The sequence below is a fragment of the Ooceraea biroi genome, chromosome 12, assembly GCF_003672135.1.
Source record: "Ooceraea biroi isolate clonal line C1 chromosome 12, Obir_v5.4, whole genome shotgun sequence".
Classification (NCBI taxonomy): Eukaryota; Metazoa; Arthropoda; class Insecta; order Hymenoptera; family Formicidae; genus Ooceraea; species Ooceraea biroi.
This window is the reverse complement of record NC_039517.1, coordinates 3,827,597-3,845,444: the sequence shown is the minus strand read 5'-3', so window position 1 is coordinate 3,845,444 and position 17,848 is coordinate 3,827,597. Positions and strand designations below refer to the sequence as shown.

The following is a 17,848-nucleotide window of genomic DNA, read 5'->3' as shown; positions in this document are numbered from 1 at the left end:
CCTCCGTCGAGTTCCCCTCGTCTCCCTCGTCCTCTTCTTCTTCTTCGGCCGGTCCGGCCCCGATCGGTTCCACCGTGCCAGCTGCACGTCTCCGCTTCGTCGCGGGAGATTCACTTTCAGGGACGGCTGACTCATACAGCTTCTTTGAGCCGTCTTTAAGCCGCATTCACCTCGCGCGAGTTACAAATTACATGGGGCCCGTCGACGAAAAACTCGCGTTTAACGAACGCCTGTCAGCGGGACTCCCGCTGGACAATGGGGCCCCGCGGTTTCGAAAACCATAAGCCTACGGATGTGTCGCGAGGGTCTTGGCAGAGTACTCCCCTGCGGGACCACGTATTCTCTTAGTAAACACTGACGTTGCGGGTTCCAACGGAGCATCATGTTCCGCAAAAATTTGCTTCTTATTAGAGTGTTAGTATTGGCGTCGCTAATGAGTTCATGAAATTTTCTCAAGTTTCATCGAAATTTTCATCAACGTGGAAAATTCGTGTCGGACGAACGAGTCGTGAACGTAAGACAAAATTATGTGAAATTGTTTCGATTGTCATTATTAAATACGATAAAAATCAACTTATCACCTTTACAGACTACTATATAAACAAGATTGAATAAGAGATTTTACTTGTACATTATTGAAAATGAAAAATGAGCCTTCCGTCCAAAATCGCAACAATATTAGCCTTCTCTCGACAAAGCTTCCTCGTTACAATAATCGATCTCGCTGTCAATAGTCCAAGCCGTTTTCGTCGAAAGCCGGAGCTGGATGAAGCCGGTTTCAGGGTCGCTTCGACTCAGTCTAGTCTCTTTGATCACCTGACGATCCGTTCATTTCGTGCGAGTTACGTATCGCTGGACAAGATAGGACAAGACAGGACAGAACGTGGGCGACAGACCACTTTGGCGAACTCTGACTATACATGAAAGAAAAGTGAAAATTGACGGCCGCGTGTCAGTGACGGGCGACCTGTCAGCCGTACGTGGCGGAAGATAATCATTTATTAAACGAGTTACATGGGATGGACTCTCGAGCGTACGCGACATTCAGGAATCTATTCAAGATCAGCATGGATTATGCATTCTTTCGCGATTTTATCACACGGGGAATTATCTCTCGGCAGGGCGAATAAAAACTCACTTTGCGGCTTTCCCGTGCTGGCTCGCTCGTTCGCTTTTTATCCGCGTCGATACGTTCGACTTCCTCGCGTACCTTCGCGAGTGAACGAACTCTTGTCCGTCGCGGGATTTCGCGGCATCCCCAATTATCATTTTCCACCCCCTAAAGCTCGCTGCTCGATACCCGCGGCCTGTTAATATCGCAGCCGAGATAAAACAGCACCGTTAGTCCCGCTGCTTTATCGTACTCCGAGTTGCCGGTGCATCCGTTCGCGTCCACAACGCGATCAAAGCGTCCGATGTGATCCGCGCGCCGATGAGGATGATGATGATGATGATGATGACGCGTTCCGCACTTATGCATCCGGTGCTGCCGGTGCGCGCTGGCACAGTGGTCCCCATCGTGCTGTTATTGTCGCGTACAACGCGGCCACGCGGTCGGCAGCACCAAAAAGAAATCGCGCGAGAATCGACGAGATGGTAAATTTTTCAGGACGTCGTTTCCACAATGCGGCCGCGCGGAGAAATTTCCCGCGGCTAAGTGCCACGTAAATCACGAGGCACGTGCTCGTAAATTGCGTTTGGAATATTCGATAAACGCGTGAATTAAATTGTATATTTCAAGGCAAAAAAATAAATTAAACATCACGAAATTAAATAGCAGAAATACGAGTGCATAGGGGTACCGCGTTGCCCTTGTTAATTTTCGGACAATCTCCGAGATTGACGAGCGTTTTGTTCGACGAATAGAGCGCAGAATGCGGGTGACGTCGAGGAAAGCGTACAAAGGATGAGGCCGAGATTGAAATTTTCGATAGGAGAGAAAGGGAGAGTATCAGGCTAAGCCTCCCGAAGACGGGACCTCGTATACGCATCTTATGTCACGTCCGGTGTATTGCGTATTCATCGATAACGGAGAAATACGCGTGACGAACAGTATTCGCAGTAGATTATAAGAAACGGCAATTATAACCGTCCAGGTGAGACGATACGGCGATGAGATATACTTACGCGATAGCCATTCGCGACGCTCTCCGCGATGTATTTACATAAGTACCGTGCTCCTGCAGCGGCTCCAGGTACCGCGACAAATTGCACGCGACGATCACTCAGGATGAAACGCCCGGATATCTTGCTCCCGATGTAAATCGCGGTTTTATTTTCAGCCGCTACGTGCAATGTAGAATACAACTGATTCGCGAGGCGGCGAGCGCGGTACGAATTTCACGCTTTTACGTCGACGAGATGGAAAGTGATGTCTCGCTAATAGTCTCTCTTTCTCTGTACATTTATCCGTGTACGCTCGCGAGTCCGGTGCGGATTTCGCGCGAGCGTTATCGCTGAGATGAATTCCAGCTCAAATACAAGAGGCGGGTGTACAAGATGCTGCATCTGGATGAAAAACAGCTCAAGGCTATGCATACCAGGACGAATTTGCGAAGGTTACTGGACTACGTGCAGAGCAGCCAAGTCGAGAAGATCGCGAAGATGTGCAGCAAGGGGCTGGATCCGAATTTCCACTGTCAGGAAACTGGAGGTAAGAAGTTCACTCGCCTGATTGCAGGTCCATGAAAATTGCGGAAACATTTCCTGCGTTCTGATATTCTCGTTGAAATGTCTGTAAAATAAATGAATTTCCCTCTTTTTCTCGATTTTAGAAACGCCGTTGACCCTGGCGACGACGCTGAAAAAACCATCAAAGGTCATAATCGCGCTGGTGAACGGCGGCGCTCTGCTGGACTATCGAACGAAGGAGGGTTTGACGGCGATGCATCGCGCCGTTGAGCGCAACAGTCTGGAGGCGGTGAAAACGCTCCTGGAGCTCGGTGCCAGTCCGAATTACAAGGATACGAAGGGCCTGACGCCGCTCTATTACAGCGTAATCTACAAGACCGATCCGATGCTCTGCGAGACGTTGCTCCACGATCACGCGACGATAGGAGCGCAGGATCTCCAGGGCTGGCAGGAAGTTCATCAGGTTTTGTAGATTGTTCTCTTTCTCTGTCTCTCGTAGACGTAGACCGTTTCGTGGACGAGCATACGGTTACGGCTGGCCGAGAAGGCGGCTCGTACTCGTAGGATTGAACGATTTCCGCGCCTAATACGCGCCTACTCGGTCGCATATCCGCAGGCGTGTCGCAACAATCTGGTGCAGCATCTGGACCACCTGCTCTTCTACGGCGCCGACATGAACGCGCGCAACGCGTCCGGTAACACGCCGCTGCACGTGTGCGCGGTGAATAACACGGACGCCTCGTGCATACGTCAGCTACTCTTCAGGGGCGCGCAGAAGGACGCGCTCAACTACGCGAACCAAACGCCGTACCAAGTCGCCGTGATCGCCGGCAACATGGAACTCGCCGAAGTCATCAAGAACTATCAGCCGGAGGAAGTCGGTGAGTTATGAACGTCACACCAAGTGTCAAGAATCGAGCCCGAGCTCGAGCTCTCGCGATGAGGGACGGGTCGAGTAAGGAGAGAGAGAGAGAGAAAGAGAGAGGAGGTCAAGCAAGAACGCCGGGGGTGTGGAGGAGGATCCGGACGCAGGAAACTCGCTTGGAGAGGTCGAGGCGTGATGCTGCAAGAATAAACGACAGACGTTGACGATCTTCTTCCTTCCCCCCTCTGCGTTCGCTCGGTTCTTTCTCCCTTTCTCTCTCCCCGGACATTGTTCCGTCGTTCTCGGCAACTCCGCTCGCGCAAGGATGATAACGGCGGCGCGGCGGTAATCGTCCTTCCGGGATCACGAATGGGACGAACGGGCTCGGGAGGCGGACAACCGTAATCTCATTATCCGACGAGGATTTTTTTCAATTTTCATTCGCCACACCCGTGACGGTCGATCAGCGTGATTGTTCGATTCTAATCCCTCGTTTACGAACGCATGTCGCGTTTTATTAGATAAGTTAAAGCCCTCAATGCCGGGCGTCGCCGAGTCGCGAGTGAACGTGGCAGGTTTCGGGGCTGATACAACGCGATATAATTCCCGCCGTAATTCCTGATATAATTCGCGATCAGATTCGATAGGGAATCGAAATAACTCGTCGGGCGCCTCTCGAATAATGACCAGTTATCGTGCTATCGGCATCACTGTTCCATATCCCGCGCTTAATATCTACGATTTTGTTTGCCGAAATGAAAGTCGCGCATGGTCGCGACGCCAGTGACGTAACAGAGTTCACAAACGTTATCTGATAAGGTGCGAAATGGGTGGCCTAGAGACCGCGTTAGGCATTTATACATGGCATGATTGTAGTTTCGCATGGGGCATGAGCATGTGCACGCTGCTGCTTTTCCCGTAACGTAGTAGACGTATTAGCAGATAGTCTCGATCGCGTAGCTACTTGTGTGAGGTAGCTGCCTCCTGAAACTGTATAACATGTAACACAAGGTGCGTTGTGAGTGTGACGTACGTACGTATGCAAATGTATCTCCATTTACTACCTGTGTCTGTGCTCTCTGTGTGACGAAGTAAAAGTAACGTAAAGATTTACAATCATGTCATGGGAATTTTGGTGGTGATGGTCGTGTATGACACGTCGAGTACGTTTTGTGATACCGAGGAGAAGTAACGACACTACCTCTTGATAGATTGCTTTCCAGTAACTGATGGTACTGTATCTTTGGTTCACTGTCGAATATATATTGGGTCAGTGCTGCCGGACCGGGAGAAATCTCGCGCCGTTCTTAATCCGTCACTTCCACGCTGCATACTGCAACTTGGCAATAAATATAAATTCCGCGTCGGAAAATATCTCGTATATTAGACACGCTACTGATGGATTTCTGATCCGTATCTCTCTACCGTTTATCACCGATTTCATTCGTGTTTGACGTTTTCGCTGCTATCGGTGTCGGCACATCGGGTCACTAAATTAAAAATATCCTCACGCGATACCGGACGGTCCGCGATGTGACGTTCTCTTCTGGCAGCATTGAATTTGCAAGAGTGTCTTGACTAGTAATGTTTGGTAGTTTTCGAGGTACGTTGTGAATCTACGTGGCATCGCGAGTCGTCGGAGTAGAGGAATCCTGAAGAGACGACATTCCGACGACCCGGCGACGGCGACGTCGATCGTTTATGCACATGACGTATTCCGATGAGATTTACCCGTAATCTCGAGCACATTGTATCGCACAAAACGGATACAACGGAACGGGGATGGAGTCGTTATCCTTGCGTGTGCTTTCTACCGCTTTTTCGTCGGCACTAAAAGGACAAGGAGCGATATCTGGTTGTCCGGGGCAGAGCCAATAACTGTCATCGTCGCCATCGTGAAGCAACATTGTGCGCGCGTACATGCGTGCGTGCGTGCGTGCGTGCTTGTATACGACGGCGATCGCTTGTAAATTCGCTTTGCAAAATTCCCGCACGACGAACTTTCGTGATACCGAAGGATCGATCGTGGAGGCCGGAGCTTCGGCCCGACACCTCCTTTTAACGAACAAAATGCGACTAACACCAACGCGCATTCGATAGAAAGCGGTAAATATCGCCGTGATACTTGACGCGCGTGCCGATTAAGTGATTTGTCCGGTATCCTAGTTCTAGTCGTGAAATGTTGTCCCGCGCGCGGCTCTTGATAAACGTGTAACCATTTTCAACCCTAAACAGTACGGGTGGTACCGGACAAGAGTCCTCTGTAACTCCAAGATTTGATTTTGAACGTGGTCTCTTACATTACATACATTGAAAAGTTTGTGAAAATCAAGAAGCTTATGCTGTTTAGGGTTTAACGATAATCGTTGAGTATCGACGAGTCATTTGACACAGTTTCGCATCTCGGCCCTGAAGAGAGTCTCGCCGTCACTCGTCTACGCGAAAAGAAGACAACGATGCGAGTGCATCGTGCGCGCGCGTGCCTACTTGTAAGGCTAAGTAATCCTTTCTTTACTTACCCTTGCAACCCTTGCGATTTTCCAGTACCGTTTAAAGGGCCGCCACGCTACAACCCGAAGCGGCGATCGGTGGCCTTCAGTGGCACCTCCACGATGATGATGACGACGAGCTGCTCGGCGAGTAATCTGGGCACCCTCACCAGGATACCGTCCACCGAACAGCACACGGCGTCTAGCGCCGGTAGTGGTACCCTCACCAGAACCATCTCGGTGGAACAGTACTCGACAATCACGCGGGTACCGTCCGCCGAGCAGTATGCCAGCACCACCGCGGCGGCGGCGGCAGCGGTGGCTGCCGCGAATCTGAACCGAGTACCGTCCACGGAGCAACCGTATCCGTCTCCCCCGTCGTCCGGCACGCTCGTGCGGGTCGCATCCGAGGAGAAATACGCGCCTGCCGGCGCCGTGTTGAGCAGGGCCTCGTCCGGTGAGCGATATGACGCCACCTTGACTAGAGTACCGTCCACGGAGCAGTATCCCTCCACCGGTGGTAGTGTCACGATCATCGGTCAGTCGACCGAGCCGGGCCACCACGGGACCCTTGGCAGAGTACCGTCCGTAGAGTCGAGCAGAAACGACTTACCGTCGAGAATACCGTCCGAACAGAACGGCCACCGACTGACGTCGGAGTACCAGAGCCTGAATTCCCTGAGAGATCTTAACGCGAGGTAAGCATAGGGTGGAAACCACCGCGCGATCGACCCAAGTCGCGACGAGCTCGCGACGGATTGGCGAGCGTCGCCAATCGCCGCTAAAAAGAAATGATTCGGATAAAAACGAGAGCTAGAGCAGATCCACACACGTGGAAGGGAAGACGCTTCTTTCCTCGGGAAAACGTGCTTCGTCACTGCGACGAAGACGAGGTCGTTCGGTACATTCCGCGATCGCCGATGCTTCGCTCCGACCAGTTCGACCACCATGCGGTCTCATCCTGGTCGACGCGAAGCACGGTCGATCATCGGCGTGTACTCTAAGAGTTGTACGCACCATTTCAAGATTGCCGAGCGCCACGGAGAATTATACAAACTTGAGATTGGAGGGCCTGACGAGGCTGCAAGAGCACCGGCTCGAGCTGCAGCACCGCCTAGATATGCACAGAACGCAGATGGAGATGCCGCCGTCGCCGTCGCCGAGCAGCAGGAGTTTAGCGCCTTTCAGCTCGGCCAGCTCGAGCTTGTCCGAAGGCAGCAATCAACCGTCCGGCGAGGACTCGGCCAGCATCGTCACAGGTACACTATTCTTTTCTCTTTCTAATACCTCCCCGACTCCTTCTGCGCCCGAACTTTGACGGTGAGGGGATCAGAATCGGAGATCTGCTCCTCGATGATCCACGAACTGCGGAAGCCGTGTAGATACTCTGGATTTCAAGAGAGAGAGCGCCAACTGCCAAAGGTACGAGGAAGCGGACAATCCTTTTGTCGCGTGCAATGACGGCAATTGATGTAACATCGTCATGTACACCATCACCACCAAAAAACCGGCGGTGCGCGTTAGGAAAGAAGGTGGTCTCAAGCGACACGATGAGAGAAAGATTGATAATCAGACGATGGCTTTGATGGTTCGTGCATGCTTCCGTTTTGATGTCCCCGAGGATATTAGAGACCTTCGAGAGTTGGTGGCTCCTGTTTGCAATTTTGCGAGCAGGTCGGGTTGGACAGAATCTCGCAAGGGGCGATATGTTGCGCTTATTTCTTAGGATGCGACGAATGTGATTGGGCGGCTGGCGATTCTTAGCGCTCTTTTTGCGTAGAGCACACCTAGGCGAGTCGAGTTGAGTTGATTTTTTTGAGGCCGAGTACGCTGGAGTTTTGATTTAGCGTTATAAGAGTTAGCCGTTCTTTCTCTCTTTCACTGTCTCTTTTTTTCTTCCTCTTTCTCTGCCTCTCTTAAAGGGTTTCGATCTTTTGCATGGCGTTTATCGCTCGGTAAGGCGATGCGGGGACGAACGCGAGGCATCACGCTGAGTATATCCGACCGTTGTCGATTTCTAGACAAGAGCCTTGGCGACACAGCGTCCGACGTGATCAGCGACAGTTCCGGGGTGGGAACCTCACAGTCGGACACGACTAATTCATTATCCATTCCCGGCACGACGGTGGTCTGCGTGGAGAGCTACAGCAGCGGGATCACCGGCCATCTGACTATCAATCAAGGAGACATACTTGAAGGTACACCACATCAGGCAATCCGACAAATGTACTGCTCGTCTCTCGTCTAGCTTCGTTGCCTTCGCTTCGACAGCGACGTAACGCCGTTCGCTCGATGTTCCGTGACTTTCCGCGTTCCCCATAATTAAACACCGCAATTAACACCGTGCTCCGTAATCTGGGACGATGGTCTCACTCTGCCTCTCTCGATTTCTGTTTTGTAGGTAACGCCCAGAAATATTATTCTGATAGCAAGCGTGTTTTTGTTTCTTTATTTTTAACAGTCACCGGTGCTACCGATTGCGGCCTCCTGGAAGGGATCCTGCGCGGACAGGGTACCGGTTTATTTCCCGCACATTGCGTTCAGGAGGTCAGACTGCGTCACACAAACATACCATTAGGTCCACCACAGCCCGCCAGAGACGGACGGAACAGAGTTCTCGGCCGCAGAGAATCGCAACACAAGTATTTCGCTACCGCGCCCAGATTAAAGAAACCGTACGTTCGATATTTCGTCACGTTGTTAAGCTGTCTCGTAACGAGATTCAGTAAATCATTTTCAATGAACCTTCAGCGTAACATCGGAGCCGCGAACCGTGGTCCTTCATCGTTCGAGAAAAGGGTTCGGTTTCGTACTGCGCGGCGCCAAGGCCACCTCACCACTGATGGAATTGACACCATCCGCCAGGTATCCGGCGCTACAATACTTGGATGACGTCGATCAAGGAGGTGTGGCTGATCTAGCGGGTCTCAGGAAAGGAGATTTCCTCATTCAAGTAAGCCCACAGACGTTTTTCATTTACTGCATAGTGCAAAGAGAATCTGTTATAATATTGGGTCGTCCGGAAAGTTCGTGCCGATTTTTAATAGATGGCGTTGGAACATGTCTGAATACATCAATGTTATTGAAAACATACGATTTATATACATATGCTTAAAGGTGACATTTCAACGCATCTTTAGGAAAAAAGTTGTTTCAGATAAATTGATTCGTGTCAGTTTTGTACTCTTTTCAAGATGGAAGAAAACAAAGAACATTTTAGACACTTGATGCTTTTCTATTACCGGAAAGGCAAAAATGCCTCACAAGCAACAAATTCGATATGTTCTGTTTACGGAGAAGGCGCTTTAGCTGAAAGAACCGTACGTGAGTGGTTCGCTAAGTTTAGAGCTGGTGATTTTAACCTTAAAGACCAAGAACGCTCGGGCAGACCCTCTACTACTGATGATGACCAAATCAAGACACTGATCGAGAATAACCCGCGCTACACGACACGTGAATTAGCAGAGATACTGAAAATATCGAAAACCACTGTCCACGATCATGTAGTGAAGCTTGGTTACGTAAGTCGCTATGATGTATGGGTTCCGCATAATTTGGCCGAAAAAATTTAATGGATCGCATTTCCATCTGCGACTCGCTGTACAAGCGCAACGCAAACGTACCGTTTTTGAAGCAATTAGTGACGGGTGACGAAAAATGGATCATTTACAACAATGTAGAACGAAAAAGATCCTGGGGTAAGCGAAATGAACCAGCATTAACCACTCCGAAAGCCGGCCTTCGTCCAAAAAAAGTCATGCCCGTGTCTGGTGGGATTGGAAAGGAATCCTATATTATGAGCTCCCACCACACAACCAAACGATAAATGCAGATAAGTACTGCTCGCAACTGGACGAATTAAAGACAGCGATTCAGGAAAAACGTCCAGAATTAGCTAATAGGAAGGGCGTCGTGTTCCATCGGGACAATGCCAGACCTCATGTTTCTTTGACTACCCGACAAAAATTGTTGGAGTTTGGCTGGGATGTGCTACCTCACCCACCGTATTCACCAGACATTGCACCTTCAGACTTTCACTTATTTAGGTCTTTGCAAAATTCTCTTAGCGGCAAGAACTTCAACTCTTTGATCGACATAAAAAACCACCTTGAGGAGTTTTTCGTCGAGAAACCTAAGAAGTTCTGGGAGAATGGAATCTTCCAGTTGCGTGAAAGATGGACAAAGGTTGTGAAACAAAACGGTGCATACATAAGTCAATAAATATTTATCGACATAAAAAAATGTTGCCTTGGAATTTTCCTTCAAAATCGGCACGAACTTTCCGGACGACCCAATATATCAGTTTCCAAGGTTTTTATATAGAATTTTTATACTTTATCCTTCGCGCGCGCATGTGTGTGTAAGATAAATCGTTCTTTTACGTAAATGTTGCAGATTAACGGCGAGGACGTGACAACGGCCTCCCATGAACACGTGGTCGATCTAATTAGGAAATCGGGAGAGCTGGTGCGAATGACCGTGGTCTCGCCAGTGATTAGTCTTCCGAATTCTCAGTCGGCGGCCGCGTTACCAACTAGTCAACCCATTCAGAGACAGTATGCAACCTTGCCGCGCAAGGGTAACAACAATGTGGCGATCGGTGGTACGCTTGGCAGGTCTCCAGCTCCGATGCCACCGCGAAGGGATCCGAAGACCACGCTAAGCGTCGGTCGGGCGAGGGCGCGATCGATGGTCGCGGGATTAGGTAATCGTCGTCCGATTTCGCGACGAATAATTAACATTGAAATTGTCACGCTCTTTCACGTGATTTTTCACATTTCTCACAGAGGGAGGCGGCGAGAAAGACGATCGTGACGAAATCGCGTCGACCGGTGCAAAGTCCAGCAGCGCGGAATCGATCCACATGCCGCAGCAACCGTCAACCGGATCGAACACCGGTCAGAACACACCGGTACAACCGAGAACGGCCAGTATTCGATCTCGCCCAACTTCGAGCAGAATCACCGCCGCGGAACTTGAAGTAACTATCTCCCACCTGTTCGCGGCACGCGCGCCGAACACGCTCCTTCTTTCTTGCTCGATCACTGAATCTATCCGCGCGCTCGTTGTCCCCGAATTGAATGGCATTGTGTGCACGAGACGAGACCGAGGCTTCAGCTTCGTCCTTTAATTTCTCTTCCAGGAACTATTTCAGCGACAGCAGGGTAGCGCCGGCGGTCAGTACAGCTCGTCCATGATGAGCTCGTCTCACTTTCAGACTACTGGTCAGTCCATCAAGTCACATCCGTCGTCCCCGGCCAAGACCGGCAGGGTATACGCGAGCGTAGCAGAGATGAAACGCAAGGGCAAAGTAAGGACTCGCCACACTCTCAAGTTACGAGCTCGCGCTCGCGCTCTCGCTCGCGTTTCTCTTTTTTCACATCCCCCCCCCCCCATAGTTAACACTAAGCCCCTTGACGAAGAGAGCCGCCCTAAGAAATGGACATTAACGTGTTTCGTTCTGCTCACATCTCACCCAGTAGTAGTTTGATCGAATTCTTTCGACCGCCCCTTTAGACAGCTACTTTTGGATCATCCCTTAGTCTCTAATAGACGTTTTATTCCCCTGCTCGTTTTTTCTCGTTATTATACCCATCGAAAGTAACTCATTGATACACCCGATGGTTAAGGATGTCCCTTAAGAAACCGTCTACCAGCGTCGAAAGCGTCATCCGGTGAATCCTCTTCTCTCTGGGCGATGGTAATGGTGGTTGTTTTTTTTGCATGTGTGTTATAGTTTGCGCGCAAGCCGGTGCGAGTGCACAGCAAGGGGCGTTCCTGGTGCGGGCGAGACGACGAGGACTGCTACTTATATTACTGATCGAAAATACTTTGTTTCTAGCTCGTCCGTGGCTTGCATGATTTCAGGTGACTAAGCTATTTGCTAAATGAAAAAAAGAAGTCTGACGTCCGCAAGGACGTCAGATGCCACCTACAGCTTCGTGTTCACGCCTCAAAGTATGACTAACCAGTTGCGCATCTGCATTTAACCAAGTTTTGCAATCCCTCAGTTTCTTATCTCGCTCTCTTCGGGATTGGTTCTAAGCATGGAAGGCTAACTAACGCGACACATAATTATCTTTCTACGTGTCGTTCTTCGCAGCAATCGACAGCATTAACATATTTAGATAACACTTCGCTGAGAAGCAGCAATGGTAGTGGGCTGGCATTTAGTCACGGTAGTTTGGAGTTCACGCTTGGAATACGCTTCCTTCTGGTAATCACGTTTTCCAATGTTCCCTTCGTCTATTTCACTCCAATCTGTGTCCTTTCGACAATCCAGTTGTAAATTGCAGCTCCACTGAACCTTCACATTCCTCAAGTTTCTCAAGTTAGCAAGGCGTCGACGCCACGTGTTTGCAAGTCTGCAGCCTGTACGAACCTCTCACCTTTACGTTTGCAGTCGCAGTCGAGAGTACGCTTCTTCGGTGGCTTAGGCGGCGGTTCCGATCTCCACAGGGACTTCCACAGTACGCCGGATCTCAACGTGCAAGCTCAGTCGTCGTCCCTTCTGGCACCTAAATGTCATAGAAGCCAGGAAGACGTAAACGCTCTGAATGGTAGAAACGGGCTTCCACCGCCGAATCATCCGCCGCCACCTCCGCCGGTCGGACAAGTCGTCAAAGTGAATATCGGCGCTAACGTGCCGGACGTCGTTTCGCCAGCTTCGGTCTACGACAACATGGCACATATCCAGCAAGTCAAAGGTAACAATCAGCTCTTTAATGAGTCGTTCTCAAATTTACGGTTATACATAATTCGTAATCTTTCACCATGAAAAATATGAATGTTAGCAGAACTCGCGGCGGCTGCGGCGGAAGGCGGTTATGGAGTGATGTCGAGCTTCCGGCCGTCGAATAGCGCGAAACTGTACGCCTCGCCGGAAGACATGAAGACTGTCGGCTACCGTTCGCGAAGTCTACCGGCGCACACCAACCGCTCGCACCTCAGGAAGTCTCACAGTCTCCGCAACACGTCAAACAGCGCGACGTTCAAGTCGACCGGCAGCCAACAAGCACTGAACAGCAACGTCAGCAACATGAACAGCAACGGAAACGGCAACAATTCGACCAACAATCAGTACGCACAGCCGTTGAAGACCAACAGGAGTCACAGCACGGCTGGTATTCGCGAGCGGAAGAAAAAGACTGTTGTAACCACTAGCTCGTCCGTCACGAATTTGTCGTCGATCGCGTCTGGCGCGAACGGTACGCCCACGGTGCCTTCTTCGGCACCACCGATTCCCGAGCCAGATTACAGTCTGTCGGAATCAGAAAATGACGAGGGCGAAGACGAGACGGACGAAGACGGCGAATCGGAGATCGCGAAGGAGCTGGAGAAGGCAGCGGCGCGGGAGAAGCTGGAGGCGACGCGAGAGACATCCGGCAACTCCAACACGTCTGGCTCGAGTTCATCCGGCAGCGGTTCGCTGCCGCATTCGTTTAGCGTCGAGGAGATACAGAAGGTGCGCACACAGCTCAAGTCCTCCAAGAGCCACCCGAACGACTTCCTGTTGCAGCAGACGCAGCAGTCGCTCGCCGAGGATGGTGACAACAGCTCGAGCGGCGTCAGCTCGGACCAGGACGTGCCGGTCGGACCGCCGATGGGCTTCGATGACACCGCCGTGCGGAATCTAGCCAATCAGGAGAACAACCAACATGCGACGACGGGCACTCTACTGACCAGCGTCAATCCGGTTGAGAAGGAGAGCAACCAGACTAAACGGTCGTGTTACGGCGGTAGCGGACTACTGACGAGGCACGCGGTCAGCTTGGCGCAGCTGCCGCCACCGATTGAAGCTGATGCAGAGGAACAGAGCAACGATCTGTTCGTGCCGCCGCCGCCAGAATTCAACGCCGGTCCGTCCGCTGGCAACCAGGACCAAGAAGTGGTGGTGTTCGCGCCTCCACCGCAGTTCTGCGACAACAAGCAGCAGCAGCAGAACGCTTCGCAGAATCGTGTCAAGATAATCGGCGCGATACCGAAAGTTGCCGGGAATCAGGTGAAGGCGACGGGCGGACGGTTGCCATAAAAGAAGCGACCGTGCGATGATGACGGAAGAGATTTTGTAACCACGTAAACAAGTAGATCGCGATTTCAGAGTCAATATATTTAGAGGCTTTCCGCCGCCTTTTCGGTAGTGATCGCCGCATGACGAGCGTATTAAGTATGAACTATGTATTGATGGATAAAAAAAACCGGTCGATCCAGTGAGAGAAAAAGGATCGACGATCCGCGCGGGCGTACTGTCGTATATAAAAGCGCGGTCGCTCGGACGACTTTTCTGCCAAGAATAGATCGTATTCTAATCGAGCGTCTAGCAGTCGTAGCGAGTAACCGAGGACATATTCGAGCGCGTTTTTATCAAGTAAGTCTACGAGTGTGAGCGTACGTCCGATTGCACCGCAATAGAGGGTTGGTTTGTCGCACATCGAGCGCACGATCGATTATAGTCGTCCACCCACCACCCCGAGTCCGTGAGTGAGCCGACAGATCCGCAAGCCGATTCGCTGCGTCGCAGAGAGAGAGAGAAAGAGAGAGCAGCGGCCTAAGGGCAAGAAAGAGCAAGTATTCACACGTCGACGAAAGAAGTAGCAAACAAGAGAGAGAGGAAAAAGAAAAAGAAAATGCATTAGATGCGTGTACGCGTGTGCGTGAACCGTGGCGCGTGAATGTGCGATGCATATCGGTTTGTTTTTCACGTTTCTATCGAACTGCGAGGTGTGTTTAATACTTTTTACACGACACGACACTCTATGTACCCGTACGAACGCCATCGCGAACATAGAAAATAACGGAATCGTCGAGGCAATTTTGCAAGTCGCTTTCAAAGCCGATGTTCATAAACAAATCGAGTAATATCTTACAGTTATATAACTCTCTTTAATGGAAGTTAATTTTCGTCCAAATGGAATGCACATTGATGAAAAGTCAGAGATTCATCAAACTGTTATTGTTTGTCTACTATGGATATCGGCATAAATCAATTTTAAGCATTGCGGCAGTCTCGCTCACTCTCGATCCCCTTCACCGGTGAAGCATCCTATGACCGATGACTTCGATAACGAAAAATCACGGATTAATTTGTTAATCGGACACGCAGTTTTTTTTATTCTTTTGTTTTCTCTCTCGTGTCTAGACACTGCTCAAACGCCTGATCACAAAGCTCTACTCGCGAAGTCATTAGAGATTCTTTCTAGTTTGTAATTGCAAATATTATTATTAATATTAGTATTATTATTTTATTATTATTATTATTATTATTATTATATTAATAGCATCGTTAATATGATTACACGGCGACTACGACGCTCCGCTAACCGGAGTCCCTCGGCAAAGCGTAGTCACAAAGATGTGCAGCACTTATACTTCGTTATGATGCACCGCCACTGCTCCAGCCTGTGTAAAGTAAATCGTACTCCTTCCACTCGCGTGAAAAGTTCCCTTGAGCCGGGAGACACTGTGCTTTTTGTATCCGCGCGCTCTTGCCGAGACAAGCTTGAGGATCGAGAGATCGCAATCTTTTCTTATTCTGGAAAAAAAGAAATTTTGTCGACGATCGAATCGCGTTCCTCCGGCGCGCAAGTCCGCGACGCCAAATTCCGTTTGCGGATTTTCATCCCGAAACCACTGTCACACCAATGTACATACGCGTTACGTCAACTCGAACACAATATCGCCATGCATCAAAGATGCACCCGTGACCCGCGCGCGTCTGGATGCAACGAAGGATCTCGCGGCTCTCGGCGACGCATCGTGCTACATATTGTACATATATTATATTGAGTAACGTTGCAAGTGTATCCTCGAGTATATCTCTATAATTACGATCGTCATCTCATCATTACGTTTCGCACTCGCTATGGTAGTCCTATAAGAGCGATCGAACCCTCCCGATCGTCCCTTTCACGTCTTCACGAATCACAAGACAGAAACACAAGAAGCGCATCTGGTGCGAGCGTGCGTGAGTCGCCGCGTGGTTTTGCAATCGTCAGTGAAACCGAGTCAATCATACGTTCTTGAATGTTCCTCCGATACGTTTCATCGTCGCTTCATTTCTCCACACAAGCACTAGCGAGATCTGATACAGCGTAAATATCGAGAGAATAATTGTTCCTTAAATTGACAAGTGTTTGATTGCCAAGATACTCGGGTCTCTGAGTACTTATTTAATAAATTAACAAATTAAACAGAGAGTTGAAGAGAATTATATAAGAATATGTATGTGACGTATTTATACAATGGTATTATTGCTATTGCTTGTACATAATAATTTCAAATTAATCATTTACAATAATTTGCAACTTCTATGTAAAAATTACTATATCCATGTCATTTAATGAACACCCAACGTTCGCTCGATATTTACGTTGTTATTCATGGGATCCCGTTATCGCTCATGGGGATTAGCTTTCGTAAGCTCCCGCAGGTCAGTGAAAAGCAATACACACGTGTGCATCACGACGGCTCGTACAGTAGTACAGCAAACAGAAAGAGAGAAAGAGTGATCGGTCGAGAGGCGAGGCTTTATTTTTCTTTGCCGTGCACGTGGCGTGCGTCCGACGCACAGCACGCGCATCACTTCGGCTGTGCATGCACGTATTTGTGCACCGGATACGCGCAAGACGCGATACACGGCCGAGATATTATATAATTACGACATTCCTGCCAAAAGTAATATTAGTAGTCTTATATAATATATCAAAATTTACGAGGGAAGGAAGAGAAAAAAAGAGAGTTAACGTTGCGTACACGACACATACGTACACATACACATAAAGCGAACATACTTTGTAATCTAGTTGTTCCCTCCAGTCCCCGTCCCCATCCGCGTATCCACGTTTCTCCTTCGCGTCCTCCTACACGATCAATCGATCGAGGGACCGGTGATCTTGGAATCGATCGCGATCCAAGAACGAGCGTCCCGAGGTTCTGACGAACGATTCGGAGATCGCCGTTTTGCGCGCACTACGCGGATCTAAAACTTTCTTGTTAAACCACTAAAGTATTTATATATGTATAGAATGTATGTACATATACAGGCTGTTCCCCGCATGCAACGTTGGATTAATTGGCCGCGGAAAATTTTCATCCGGAAAAAGAGGCGCGACCCTCGGCGCGTGGAAACATCTGTTAAAATTGCCGGTTCGCGCGTGACTTGGACAGTTCCGCCAGATTAATTGATATCTCGCTGGAAATCCTCTCGAGATAACTCCCGTTACCAATTAATCCGCGTCTCGCCGGGAATGTGGCGTGTATACGGAGTGTATCTCGAAGAAGACGTTAGTAACAGGAAATTCTGTGATTTTTCTTGGCCTCGGTATTCGATTATCCACGCAAGTTACTTTACAACGTTACGTTTTGTGAGGTATCTGAACGGATTGGGAAAACCGAAATTTACATCGCTTTTGTACCTCTCCTGACTCGCTTTAGACATTTGTTATCCCGTTAACGTTTTTGCAAAGGAAAGATCGGACTTTGCGCAGAAGATTAAAATATTACTCGTACTTGTGCATTTCTTGAAACACTTTGTATATCACGTTCTGATGTGAAACGGCGAGTGCCAAGAAGAGCCGTCGAAGAAGCCGTGACTCGATAAGCCTGCGATTGACTGAATTTTGCAACACTCCTTTATTATCTTCCAGCACCTACGTTTAATCTTTCCCCTTGCTCATCCCTTTCATCCTCATCTTCTCGTCATTCTTCATATTTTAGTTATCACTATCATTAATATTATTATCAGGCAATTACTATTAGTATTTTGTATTATAGGTATTGTATTGTAAATTGCAAAGTACGTGCAATGTTTCGACGATGAATAAATAATCGATCATGTTCAATTAAATTGAAGTTTTATCTTTAT

The 17,848-nt window shown here is 49.3% G+C and overlaps 1 protein-coding gene across 10 annotated transcripts in view; it reads left to right on the top strand.

Annotated features, from left to right (window-relative positions):
* LOC105285057 (SH3 and multiple ankyrin repeat domains protein 3) overlaps positions 1-17,830 on the top strand; it is a 121,846-nt gene extending 104,016 nt beyond the window's left edge. For 3 of the 10 annotated variants that reach the window (XM_011348996.2, XM_011348993.2, XM_011348992.3), the window contains 13 exons: positions 2,473-2,653; positions 2,775-3,094; positions 3,248-3,512; positions 6,041-6,683; positions 7,012-7,244; positions 8,007-8,183; positions 8,387-8,660; positions 8,737-8,938; positions 10,381-10,690; positions 10,773-10,966; positions 11,129-11,296; positions 12,389-12,692; positions 12,780-17,830. In XM_011348996.2, the coding sequence (XP_011347298.1) occupies positions 2,473-2,653; positions 2,775-3,094; positions 3,248-3,512; positions 6,041-6,683; positions 7,012-7,244; positions 8,007-8,183; positions 8,387-8,660; positions 8,737-8,938; positions 10,381-10,690; positions 10,773-10,966; positions 11,129-11,296; positions 12,389-12,692; positions 12,780-14,017 (4,509 nt within the window). In that variant the 3' untranslated portion in view covers positions 14,018-17,830. The remainder of the gene's footprint in view (positions 1-2,472; positions 2,654-2,774; positions 3,095-3,247; positions 3,513-6,040; positions 6,684-7,011; positions 7,245-8,006; positions 8,184-8,386; positions 8,661-8,736; positions 8,939-10,380; positions 10,691-10,772; positions 10,967-11,128; positions 11,297-12,388; positions 12,693-12,779) is intronic. The other 7 variants (XM_011349001.2, XM_011349000.2, XM_011348997.2 and 4 more) reach the window with 6 other exon arrangements.
* The last annotated feature ends 18 nt before the right edge of the window (positions 17,831-17,848 follow it).